Source organism: Cydia pomonella, chromosome 20, assembly GCF_033807575.1.
Source record: "Cydia pomonella isolate Wapato2018A chromosome 20, ilCydPomo1, whole genome shotgun sequence".
In the NCBI taxonomy this organism is placed as follows: Eukaryota; Metazoa; Arthropoda; class Insecta; order Lepidoptera; family Tortricidae; genus Cydia; species Cydia pomonella.
The window spans coordinates 5,540,437-5,553,464 of record NC_084722.1 but is presented as its reverse complement, the minus strand read 5'-3'; the positions used below and the strand labels follow the sequence as shown (position 1 = coordinate 5,553,464).

Sequence of the window (13,028 nt, the reverse complement as noted above, 5' to 3'; positions counted from 1 at the left end):
AACTTTTCATGCCTAGCTAAACCCATCGTCTAATGGATACACGACAAGACTAATGTAACAACTGAAAACATTCCGGACGGATCTAACAAAGCATTCATTTTCTGATGGCGGTAATCTCGGCGAAGGGCGGCATTGTTCATCATTTTCTCTATTTTTTTTTTATTTTCTCGGAAAGAATAAAAATACTGAACGGTATTGTCGACGCCGCGCGTTCGCGCAAAAAGTCCCTGGATGACAACGAAATGACTGGAGCGGCCGCGGGTGGCCCCCTCCCTCCTAAAAAATGTCGCTGGTGGGGCGGCGGGCTGCGACAAGACGGCATTTTTACACGACACCGTGCCGAGAAAACCTACATGCCACGCTCACCAACAACCAAAAATGATCCCTGAGACAAAACAGAACAGAACACTGTCGCTTGACGAGCTTAAACTTGACTTTTTGAAATACGGTTTCGTGTTTGCGATAAATCGATAGGTATCTATATACACGCTAAGAGCAGAGGGTAAGTAGGTATAAATTGCATGGATTTTACAGTTCTTTATGTCGGGGAGGCGCGGTTTTGCCTCCACTGTTTTAGGAAATATGAAATTTTGGCGTTTATAGCGAGTTTGTAAGTTTTTCTTCGGATAACAATTAAGAAACAAATTGCGCAGTTAAAGGGATTCCGAAGTTGTTGAGAATTTCTCGGTAGTGGAACAAAGACAATGTTATTAATTGTAAGTAAAATTTCGATCGCTATGGTTTTTATTGCGAAGATATGTCCGGTCCCCCGTTTAGATTCATTCTTTCCTTTACATCCCTGAGTAAACTTAAAAGAATAAAGTTCCTGACCGAGGACGAATATTTTTATTTCAACAAGTACCTCGTACTGTTTAAAATAGTCCTAGTGTAAGTTTTTCTAAACAAATACTTGAATAAAAATAAAAATACATCATAAAACATCAAGAAAGTAGATGTGCCTACAAATATCCCCAATATAAAATAATAATATGCCTATAAATAGATCGAAGATTTGCAAATAGTCTTCTTTTATTAGATTTGTGCTAGTGCTCCTTAACTGGATGATTTCCTTAGATTCAAAGAGATATGATAATATAAAATTCAGCAAATAATCTAGATACCTCATTCAATGAAGAGGTGACAGCTGTGGACAAATAATCATTCTATACTCATTCTTTTATTACTAGATTTTATTTAACTTGCTCTGTTCGTTATAGTTCGTTTTTTAGCATTGGAAAGAAGGTAAGTAATCTTGAAGTGTCTTTTTATTTAAAAAAAACCACTTGTAAAATAAGTCACAGCAATTATGCAACAATCATAAGTATACATAAATGTTTATGATTATTTACATTCTTTTGCTTTCATAAGTAATATAAACTAGTTTTTAAAAAGCGTTTTTTAAGAATTTTCAATAAAAAGACATGCCAAGTTTGCTTACCTTTTTTCTTATGCTAAAAAACGAACTATAGTGTGGGTCAAATATTGGAAGCTAAATTACATGTAAATCGGATGACAATGCAATATTATTACGACATGGAGCTGATCTGGTAATCAAGACAGGAGGTGGCCATGGGAACTCTGTGATAAAATAAAACGCAGCTAATTGTGTTTGGGGTTGTTAGAATTATCTCAATTAGTATTAGTTGTATGTGGAAAGAAAAGTCAGCAATAAAAGCATGTACCAAAAATTTTATTAAAAAGTTATTATTTTTTGTTCTCAGATCGTACCGCCACAGAACTCGCGCAGAAGTTCCAGGAGTCGCATCCCCAGTTGCGAGGGAAGGAGAACGTCGTCGAACAGATCGCGTCGCCGAAAAAAAGCTATGTCGACTTGGGAAAGCTCTTCAGCTTCAACAAACCCAGCTTCGGTGAGTATTCAGATGCAAATCAAAGTATCTTCCACTTTATTTCGTTTGTTTGTATGTTCATAGACCTGGCACAGACATTTCAGGAATCTTCTTCCCAGTTGCGAGGAAAGGAAAATATCGTCGAACAAAATAGCGTCGCCGAAAAAAGCTATGTCAACATGGCCAAACTCACCTTCAACAAACCCAGCTTCGGTGAAGTCTAATACAAGTACCTTTCATAATCCCCCCTTAGTATTCATGGTCATAGAACGTGTGCAGAAGTTTTAGGAATTGCATTCCCTTTACAAGAAAAACTAGGTCGACTTGAGCAAGCTCTTTAACAAACCCAACTTCGGCGAGTTTTAATACAAAGTTCCACTCTGCTTTAATTTCCATGAACTTAGACCTGGTGAACAAGTTCCAGGACTCGTATCTCAGTTGCGAGGAAAGGAGAATATAGTTGAACAAATTGCGTCGCTGATAAAAAACTAAGGCGACTTGGGCATACTCTTCACCTTCAGCAAACGCACCTTCGGTGACTTCTAATACTCGGTTCTAATTATAATACCTTTCACTCACCTTCCTTAGGTTGTATGATGATAAACTTGGCGCGGACATTTTAGGTCTCGCATCTTTAGTTCAAGGAAAACGTCACCTCCTGAATTCTAGAGTCATTTTTGCAGTTTTGAATTTGAAACCTTCTTTTATTCCGTTATAGTTCAAAATTCAATTTGCACTTTAAAGTCTTAAAGTACTACAGCATACGAGTATGTGTATTTAAGTCTAACGACTTCCTAGTTCGTAGGTCTAGTGACCTAATACTCTATTTGCCTTGCCTGACGAAAATATTTGGTTGCTTGTGGAGTTAAAAATATATCCCAGAGGTAATATTTTATACATGACCTTCAACCAACAATTATGCCTTCAGATTTAGTGACATATGTATTATGAGCATTTAAAGTTCTCATCGGCACCATCAGAACCAATTCCTAGTTTCATCTCCAAAATTATAACTCGCTAACAATTTTAATCCTCGATGTAATTTTAGTTATTATTTCTCTATTCACGAGATCAAAACGGTTGTAACGGCCATTGTTGCCCAATCCGCTACCGTTAACACTTAGAAAAAACGAAATCCAACTCCGGCGCGATCGGGCAGATGCGCGGGCGCAAACAAAAGCGCACAATCGTAATACGTACATCTAATTTTACTCGAGGGAACAGTCGTTACAGAAATAACAGTATGCTAAGCACAAGATTTTATTTCACATCACACTGTTTACTACATACGTCTCTGCAGTTGAAAGATAGGTTTACACCAGTTGCAATCGAACTTCGAATCGAACTTTTACGAATCGTAACTTTTAATTGTAAACCTCTACATTGCCTAAAAATACGTACATTCCCGTTGCCAGGGAGGTTTTGGAATTATACTGAGCAACTTTTGGTATGGGGTCAACCCCGAAATCGCGAATTTTTTTTTACCCTCCCATAGAAAATGGACCAGCTAAAATGTTTGAAACAGCCAGAAATTTTTTTCGCGTTTTCGGGGTTGGTTCCATAGTAAAAGTTGCTCAGTATAAGCCCAAAACCTCCCTGGCAACGGGAATGCACATATTTTTTGGCTACCTTGTATAATAAAACAAGACTAGACTCCGATTACAAGTACAGACAAACAACTGGTAGTCTTCTTCCTCAGGATGTCCCAGCATTTTGCCACGGTTCATTGGAGCCTGGGGTCCACTGAGCAACTAAACCCTAGGTTTGGCGTAGGCACTAGTTTTTACGAATACAACTGCCATCTGACCTTCCAACACAGCGGGTAAACTAGGCCTTATTGTGATTAGTCCAGTAATCCAGTTTCCTCGCGATGATTTCCTTCGCCGAAAAGATATTTCGTACATAATAAACTAAGTATCGAAAAACTAATTGGTACGAGCCAGGGATTGAGCCCGCTCACTCCGTGTTCCATTTGTATTGTATTTGTAGTATCACTAAAGAGTTGTCTCTTTTAGGCCAGTCCATGCCTCCTTAACAAGTTTCATTCCTTCATTATTCCTTCACTGATGTAGTACCTACCTAGCCGTTTACAAGTTATACGACTGAAAGAGCAGGTGGTGGTGGCAGGTGGGTGGTACAAAATACATAAATAAATAAACTGTTGTACCGTTTCATGCATGGGTTCAAATGATATGTCATATTTTTTTAATAAAATACTTTAGACTGACGGTATACATTCGGTCGTAACACTGTATACTGTGCGCAAACCGACCGCCATAACACACTCGCTGATCGACAGCTCAGATAATTTGAATATGGAAAGGCATCGGCGCGTGAGCATTGCGCGCAGTTGCGTGCGCATTACATTACGAACTCTTATCTGCAACTAGTCACGCACTTGGTCCATTGGCAAAGGGTTTATTTTTGTTTGATTTTAGTTCATTTCTTCAGTGGCAGTTCTGCCAAGAAATCTGTAACGCTTGTTAAGATATTATTCAGTTACCAAAAGGTTTATATTTCTGTAATTTACTGATTCTTTGTGGTTCACAAATCATTTGTACATCTGTGTCTTGGTATAGAGTTTGTATTTCCGCATTGTGAAGTTTCTTTAGGCACTATTCTATGCTTTCTTTACTTGTCTTGATTTTGTATGTAGACTGATGTAGGTATTGGTTATACATTCAATCATTGTTTCTTTAACCTCTTGATAACGCTCGTCCTGCATAATAGTACATGAAGTTTTAAATTTGACAATTTGACAGCGCTAAATTTATGTTGTCAAACTTTGAAACTGATTTATAATATGACCAAAAATACTGAGGCCTAAAAACTGTTTCGCCTGTTCCTAGGCATGTTAACGAACCTGATTTACCTGATACAACTGAAGACGATATAAATAAACCAAGCAGTTTTGTCGGCTCAGTGGTGTCCAGTTTTTAGAACCTACTATACTAAGTACCTATAATAGAATTTTATAAAGCAGACGCGAATGCAGATAGTCACCAACACTCTTGGTGAACGTGCGCACTCTGCACACACCTGCACACGCCACGGTGGATTAAAATACGAGTATATGGAATTATATGCGACCATGTCCAAAAAGTATCGGCGAAACCGGGCTGTATACGCATCTGATCTGGTTCGGTATATTCTTGTTTTTAAACTATCCTGCGGATCACATTCCTTAAGTGTGCCGTAACTGTTATTCCGGTCATGTTTCCTTTTTTCCGTGCGCCAAAACAAACTAATACCTATACTATATTTTCATTCAACTTTTACACCTGCCTGAAGTTGCCTGAAAATAAAGATTTTTTCATTTCAAAATCTGTAAATAAGAGACGAGTATATAACACCCATTATGTATTTAATAATTTACCTACTTCACTTATTTCATTTTATATATTTTTTTTATATTTTTAAAATCCACAGTTTTGTTAAGTCTAGTGAACCATCCACTAATGCCCATTTTTGCTCGTCTTTATTTATTGGGTTCGGACGTTGTCAAAAATTCACTAGATCAGAGAGAATATTATCTAACATCAAAAAACATCAAGATTTTTTAATCAAGTTTCTAAAGTCAGTCATATCTACAACGTGTTCACGAGGACAAAATCTTTCGGATATATTTTAACATTTTCCTGATCATATTTAAAGACACCTTTTTGATGGCAATGTTGTCACTATGGGGCCGATTCTAAATATGACAGATATCAAAAAGTCTCAAGTAACACTTTGCAACAACTAGGTTAACAACTATAACATTTACTTTTTGTTTCATAAGTATTAGTCATGTCATAGTTTATTTATTTTAATAGTAACTTCGAAGTATTTTTTTAATTTCATTAGTGCGCTACATAACAACGATTTTACATGTGCAAATAATTGTATTTGCTAATTTTATGTATTCAGAATACCGCCCTGAAAACAGCTCTTTTCATGTGCTGCCGGCTTGAGTATTTAAATGATTTATATTTTTCTGACGGGACAGATTAAAAAAAAAATGAAATAGAAAATGTGTCTTAAAAATGTCTCAGATTACTGGCAAAAATTTGTTTGGTTTGAAAATGCCATCAAATAATAATCCGCAGAATTTATTGTATGAAAAATCGAATTTCGTTAAAGTTCTCCATACAAAACGCCAATTTCATAGGTAATGATCTAATATTTATGTACAAATACATTCAAAAAATGTTCCTTTCGTTTTCAATTGACCTAAACTCATATTTTTTTCCTTATTTTGGCCTCAGAAATGCGTGGTTAAAATCTTTCGGGTTCTTCGAGAGCACCTTGAATACTCAAGTATAAGAGTCGATACAAGCTTATTTAGAATCCTGTTAGTTTTCCAAGTTTACTAATCACCAACACGCTTTTTAGCCTCAAGTTTTTACTTGTATGCGGGTAATTCGTTAAAATTTCCATACGTTTTCTGTATGTATTTTATATGTCCCTTATAAACCACGAATACCCGTCATTCCGTAGTCACGTAATGAATTAAATAAGTATCGGAAACATTACAAAATCAGAATTGTTCATTTAAATTTCTGTACGTTTTAGACATTTGATATACCTAAGTACAAATAACGTTCGATCCAAGCATATTTAGAATCCTGAAAGTCCCCCATATTTTCAAACCGCCGCGGCTGTGCATGTGTGCGTGTCGCCGCTCGGCCAATCGTCACTTCTCGTGCGAATAGTGGGCGGAGCCCGACACCCGTAGCGTCAACTGCGATCGATCCGCGATGCTCATTTTGTTTTTGCTACTTCCTTACCGGCGGCATTTTACTTTTTAATACTCGCAAGTCCCCGTGTACCTGTACACGTCGAGTTTTGAAGTGTTAACGAAAGCTACAAATTCGCAAACGCAAAGATTGGCAATTGCCCTCAATATAGTGGCATTTTTTGAGATACAATTTATATGGGTATGATGTGTATTTTAGGAATGCTGACAATATGGAAATTGTAAGCCTTCATAAGGCACATGAAATATATTTCCTACCTGATTTTAAAGTGATAGGGTTCAATTTTACACAATTTCTGACACCCTTACTTACGACTTTCAATGTTCCCTCAGTCGACAACACGTTTATACCAGACTTCAAATATTATCTTAAAATGAAGCCCAGTTCTCAAGCGACGGTTTGTGTTAAGTTTTATAAATTTAGTTGTTTTCGTATAAATCTTACGGATGATAATCGAAAATAAAGTCTTTCGGCAGCGACTTTCTGACTAAAATCGCAGCTGTATGCTTAATTATAATAATAATAATTTACAATAAAGTCGCATATTAGCAGATTCAGACCCGTTGTTTTTTACTTGACAAAAAAAAAGGATACCTTAGTATCCTAATGAGTCAAGTAAAAAACAACGGGTTGCACTCCGGGAGTGCCGGCAGAAGTGAAAACTTGAATATTAACGTTGTGCATTTTTGATATTTCGGAATGGTTAGGGAATAATTTTGCACGAATTGCTTTAATTATCAGTATAAAAGTACTATCATTTATGTAGTAAAATACATTATTCATTTATTGCGCTATCGTACACAAACATGACAATTTAAATTACATTAAAAATTAACATTTTAGAACTGAAAATTATTTAAAAGTATCTCTCAGAAAAATCAACTTCCACCCATAATTTCTACGACTCTTACACCATCATCATTACTACAACCATCATAGAGTTTTTCGATCATCAGGTCACGTGTCCGTCTTACGAATGTTTAATCTGACGAATCTGTCGGTCACGTGAGCTGTCGCGAGTTTAACATTTTTCCCTCATCACAAAAAGTGCACAGCGCCGCTAAAGAAGTTTTCAGTTCAAAAACCTTCATGTACGTCATACATCAGAAAACATGAATCTAAACAGATATACCCCACAAACGCCATACAAAATCACTGAGGGCCCAAATTTTCATAGAAAAAGGTTCTAAGGAAAAATGGGCCGTGTACTTCCTATTGTAACGAAAATTTTTACCTTAATATATACGAGTTTACGAAAGGGAATTATAAAAGAAATTTTTACATAATTATCTACTACAGTTTTCGGGATTAGGTATATAATATATTACCTAAACTTTCAATATGACATGACCTAACTATCAGTCACCCTCGATTATTTTTCCAAATAAAGATATATCTAGACAGTTCGCGTTCAGGTTTGTGCAAGCATTTAGTTATTCTATATAGGTATAAACACATAGGTATATTTTTTGCTAAGCAATCAGAAAATTTTAGATATTTTTAACGCAATGTTTGATACGCCATTTTGATGCCGAGTTCTACTTATATACTATCTGTCAAATTCTGAAGCAATCCAAATTTTAAATTCAGTTTTTCTTTTTCTTTTGTTTATACTCTCAGTAGATCTCATTCACGCTTATTTATGGCTACATAACAAGATTTTTTAAATCAGAATGCCGCTTTACATGCATTAAATTTTAAACTACCGACTTAATAAAGCCCAAAACGTTCGCTTAAATGTTTACACTACACTAGATTGTGTCAACCTCGCTGCGTTATTTTGATTAAATAAGAATTAAGTTCGGATATTTTGTTGCCGACGGCTCGGCTGAGTGAATTCATAATCGCAGTATATGCCAATTTAATTTAGATGTAAACTAGGTATAATATATTAGATAGTATATTTATCCGTAGAACTCGATTTCTACCGTCTTACCTAATACAATACAATACAATACAAATCCTCTTTATTACACAACCTCTGAAAAAATGTACATGGAAACACATAAAATACATGAAGATAGAGGTAAACAACATGCGGCCTAACAACAAAACAAAACAATTTTGAAACAATTTTAACTTTTTTTTTTGTTAGCTTACTTTATTGTCCCACTGCTGGGCAAAGGCCTCCCCTCGTTTTCTCCACTCGACCCGACTCGGAAATTGTAACTTTCTAATAAAAAAAACTCAAGAGTTGCAGACGGATCACTAAGATCACATTTCCCAGGAAATATATCTTAACCAAAAACATCTTACTAGATCCACAATAGTGCCCAATCTTATATGTACATCAGCGGTGGCAGCATGGTTCCATTTTTATCACTTGTCGCTATGCCCGTCACTTTCGCGCTTACATACTTGCTAGAACATGACAGGCATAGTGACAAGTGATAAAAAATGGAACCATGATACCGCCGCAGGTATCTTATAAGACATATTGGTCCAACGGCTAGGTACTCACGAGTGAGCATTTGACATTTACGCGAGCAACTGCGTGAACTCGATCGCATTCCCTCACTAACGCACCAATACATCAGAGCGAGCGAGAGCCAATGTCCGTGATTACCCCACTCTCCCCTACAAGTTATTATTTTATTTAATCAGAGCGTTTGATAATGATAAGTTTAATTTTCATTTAAAGATTTTTTTGCTTCATATAACTTTTTTTAACTGAAGAATTAATCGAATACGGCAGAGCGCCCTGTATGACCTATTTTTTTTATAAATAGATAACAAGTAACTTCATGTACAGTCGAGGAAATTGATTCTTTAGCAGTTAACGTGTCACGTTACAATGGACAGCTCTTACCATAAGTATGTACAGCCAAATTTACTTGAACCGCAAGTTGCTAAAGAATCAATTTCCGCGACCGTACATGAACGTGCTGCCTACTACTCTGTTTTTTGGGGCAGTCGCACAATTAATATCTGTGTTTCTTGGCATTTTAGACAAAACACGTTAATTTTAACGCTGTTATTCCTTTTTTTAGGACAAGCAGACGAATTATTACAGGTATCCATGCTTACAAAGCTTTCAGATATAACTAGGTACAAAGACAAAAGACGGACACTAGAAACTACAATACAGCAGGGAGAAAGCGCAATTGCAAACAAAAAAAGAGATGGATAGAATAAATTACAAAAATTGAGTATGAAAAGTCTGAGAATTAATAATTTTTATTTTTACTGAGTGTGTGTTTAGTTTTTGTTTTTGGTTACTGAGTGGGACCCACGGAACACCATAGACGGTGCGGGACGGGGTGCAAGCAGACCGAAAAGGAGATGGGGGGGGGGCTTGGATGCATTATATCCAAAATGGTGGGAAAAAGCCGCCGATAGGGTCGGGGGGGTAAGTGAAATTTTGGATACGAGGGTGGTAATTGCCAACAGCCGCAGGCTGGAGGGAATTAAAGACTCGAGTTTGCAATACTCTTACTCCGGAGTTACACACAATGTTTTTCATCACACATGCGAAGGAAAAACTAAATTTTAAGTGAAATAATTCTGAAATACGGTGACATATCAAACATTCGTCCGCCATTTTGTAATTTCTTGGCAGGTGAGGCATCGAAGGCACAGACCTATTCGGCATTCAGCCACGATTGAAAATTATGTGAATTTTTTTTAAACGACTGTTAAAATAATCTAATTAAATAATTTTAAACATAAACAAAAATATTAAATTATAAACGCAAGTATTTTTAAAGTAAAACTCATTTATGATACTTGGTTTGTATGAATAAGTGACATAATTAAAAAAAGCTATAACTCCCTAGGGAGTTACGGCTTTTTTTTCACAATCCATAACTCCCGCGGGAACAAAATAGGCATTTGTCGTTCAGCACACCTGCATGAAATGAGATCGAGCAAGTGTGATGAAAAAATATTGTTTTTAGAAGACAATCTCAGTAGCAGACATCTATTGAATTAAAACAGCCCAAGATAGAGATAAATGGAGAGAGTGTGAAGAGGCTTTTACCCAAAAGGGATCCACACTATTGAACAAATGTTATTTACAATAACAATATACATAATGGATATATACAGTGGTGTTACTATAGCTAGCTTAAATCTAACATAGGCCCTTGAGGCATTGTATGAGTACCATGGATGCTGGCGGCATTTCCTCGTTGTATAGCAATGCTGATACGTCGTGCGAGGAAGCCGCCAGCTCTTCGGTCACCGTAATGTGCCACCGTACACCGATTCACATTAGATTAATTAGAAAATTGTTTTTTTAACACATTCACTACGAACGTTTTCGTAACGCTACGCTCGTAGCCGATCCCAGCGTTTTCCCGCTTTGTAGAGGAAAGGTACTCAATGTGTTAATGTATCTATACTTTATGTAATGTGAAAATAAAAAGCAAGTTTATTTATCTTGTTTAATATATCCATACTTTAAAGGAACACTAGGAGTCACCTGCTATTACAAATTAAATGGCCTGTTTTAATTCACTTTCCCTCGTTTTCCCGCTCTCCATTTCCCGGGAAACCTTATTAGGCTGCCGCGGCAAAAATATCTCCCGCCATTGTTAAATGGTCTGGCTACTTTTTTAAACAAGTTGGCGCGTGTATTTTAAAATTAGATCAGGGCTATAACCGCGAAAATCTAAGTTCGTCAATTGCGGGCATTTTTCTCTGTCACTCGAATTACGTCTTAGTGAGAGTAAAAGAGAAAGATCCCCGCAATTTGCGAATTTCGGTTTTCGCCGTAGGTCCCCAGGTATTCTCGTCATTAGCTAACACGGTTGAAAATGTAGGCGTAGAAGGTTGATCACATTCAGAAATTAGATTTTTTTCTTTTTTTTGGTATATAGGTAAAATGGCAGCATGGTACTGTAATCTGAGGCATAATGTACGGCCAAGATGAATTTGGCCCGATATTACAATACTACATATTAGCTTAACCCTAGTCTTACTCATCGAAAATAGAACACATGTTTGAAGAGCCCCATGTGGGAAATATATATCCCTTAGCCTGGTAATGGGTTAAACTGAATGTGGATGGCTTCGCTGCGAAGCCGTTAAGAATAAAATCGAAAAGCCAAATTGACCAAAAAAAATCCATATAATTATCGTACCTTACCTACTCACAAAAGTGCTCAAATGCACAATGTCTACTTATATGTGGAAACTGAAACCCGAGCTCAACAAGCACTTCGCAATTAAGATTTTTGTTAAAGTTACAAAAAGCATGGACTTATCGGACGCTCTGGGCCTTCGGGCGTAGGCCCGTAGCTTGACTTTCGGCCTTTGCATCAAGACACTTGAACCAATGTTCCGTGTTTGATCACTAAAGACGTGCCTCTTGCAGTTGTTTTCGGTATTTGACCCTACGGAACCTAATCCTTCGGCCTCTCCATAAGAGGCACGTTGTGTGATTGAACACCTACCCACCTACTAACGTTACCTAATGCCAAATATTGCCTAAATGAAGTAAAGATAGTCTTTATACCGTAAGAAGGTATTTTATTAGTTTAATAAAGGTTTCCGCGTAACGGCATAGCTCAGTACCCCTAGTGTAAATTTATTCGATAACGAAACGTGACGTACGCGTTTGCGTTAAGTCTCATTTTGTATGGGATTTTGAGTTTCCAAAACGTCCCGTTTGGCGCGCTGTTTCTAAATCGCATACAAAATGAGACTTAACGCAAACGCGTACGTCACGTTTCGCTATCGAATTTTACACTAGGGGCTCTGTTTGCATGAAAAACCTCTTGAAAACACATTTACGTCGCAACATCTTAGGCATACTCATTTTCTCAAATTAATGCATCTAAAACTCAAAAGTACTCTACTGGTTATATAGCGGAGGTAAAAAAAACAGCGACACTTCCTACATTTGTACGCCTAAATACTATGCCATTAGCTGAATAATAGTTCTTTTCATTTACGCTGTATGCTGTGTGTATGTTTAATTGTTTACGCTGTAAGTATATGTTAGATAGGTATAATTTTTTATTGGAATTTCAGTTCTAAGAATTATCAATATCAAGGTAAACTTTCTAACGGTAAATATTGGCATAAAAAAACCTCTCCAGAACCCATTCACGTCGCAACTTCTAAGACACACTCAAACATTTCCTCAAAAGACTGCATCTAAAACTCTCTGAAAGCACTCGACGGGCGGAGGTAAATAATAAAAAGTGAAACCGTGACATTTCCTACATTTAGGCGCCTAAACCGTTTGCAAACACGGGCACGGGTAATGAAGGGGGGCTGGGGTCCTAAACAAAAGGTGCGAGCTCCTCCCGCCATCGATCCGACCCCGGGGGCGGGCGGTAGGGTCACCATGACGGCTTGGACACTAGGATAGCTCACAATTCTAAGTCCAAATAACTCCACTCGTGCAGTCAGCAACAAACAGATAGAGTTGGCCTAATGTCCAAATATGGAATCAGAACACGTCTTTATTTCTACGGTAACAAGGTGTGTTACG

General features: G+C 37.1%; 1 protein-coding gene across 2 annotated transcripts in view; it reads left to right on the top strand.

Annotated features, from left to right (window-relative positions):
* Nucleotides 1-13,028, top strand: part of LOC133529106 (Fanconi anemia group J protein homolog) — a 118,161-nt gene that overhangs the window by 60,319 nt on the left and 44,814 nt on the right. For both annotated transcript variants that reach the window (XM_061866729.1, XM_061866728.1), the window contains exon 3: nucleotides 1,722-1,868. In XM_061866729.1, the coding sequence (XP_061722713.1) occupies nucleotides 1,722-1,868 (147 nt within the window). The remainder of the gene's footprint in view (nucleotides 1-1,721; nucleotides 1,869-13,028) is intronic.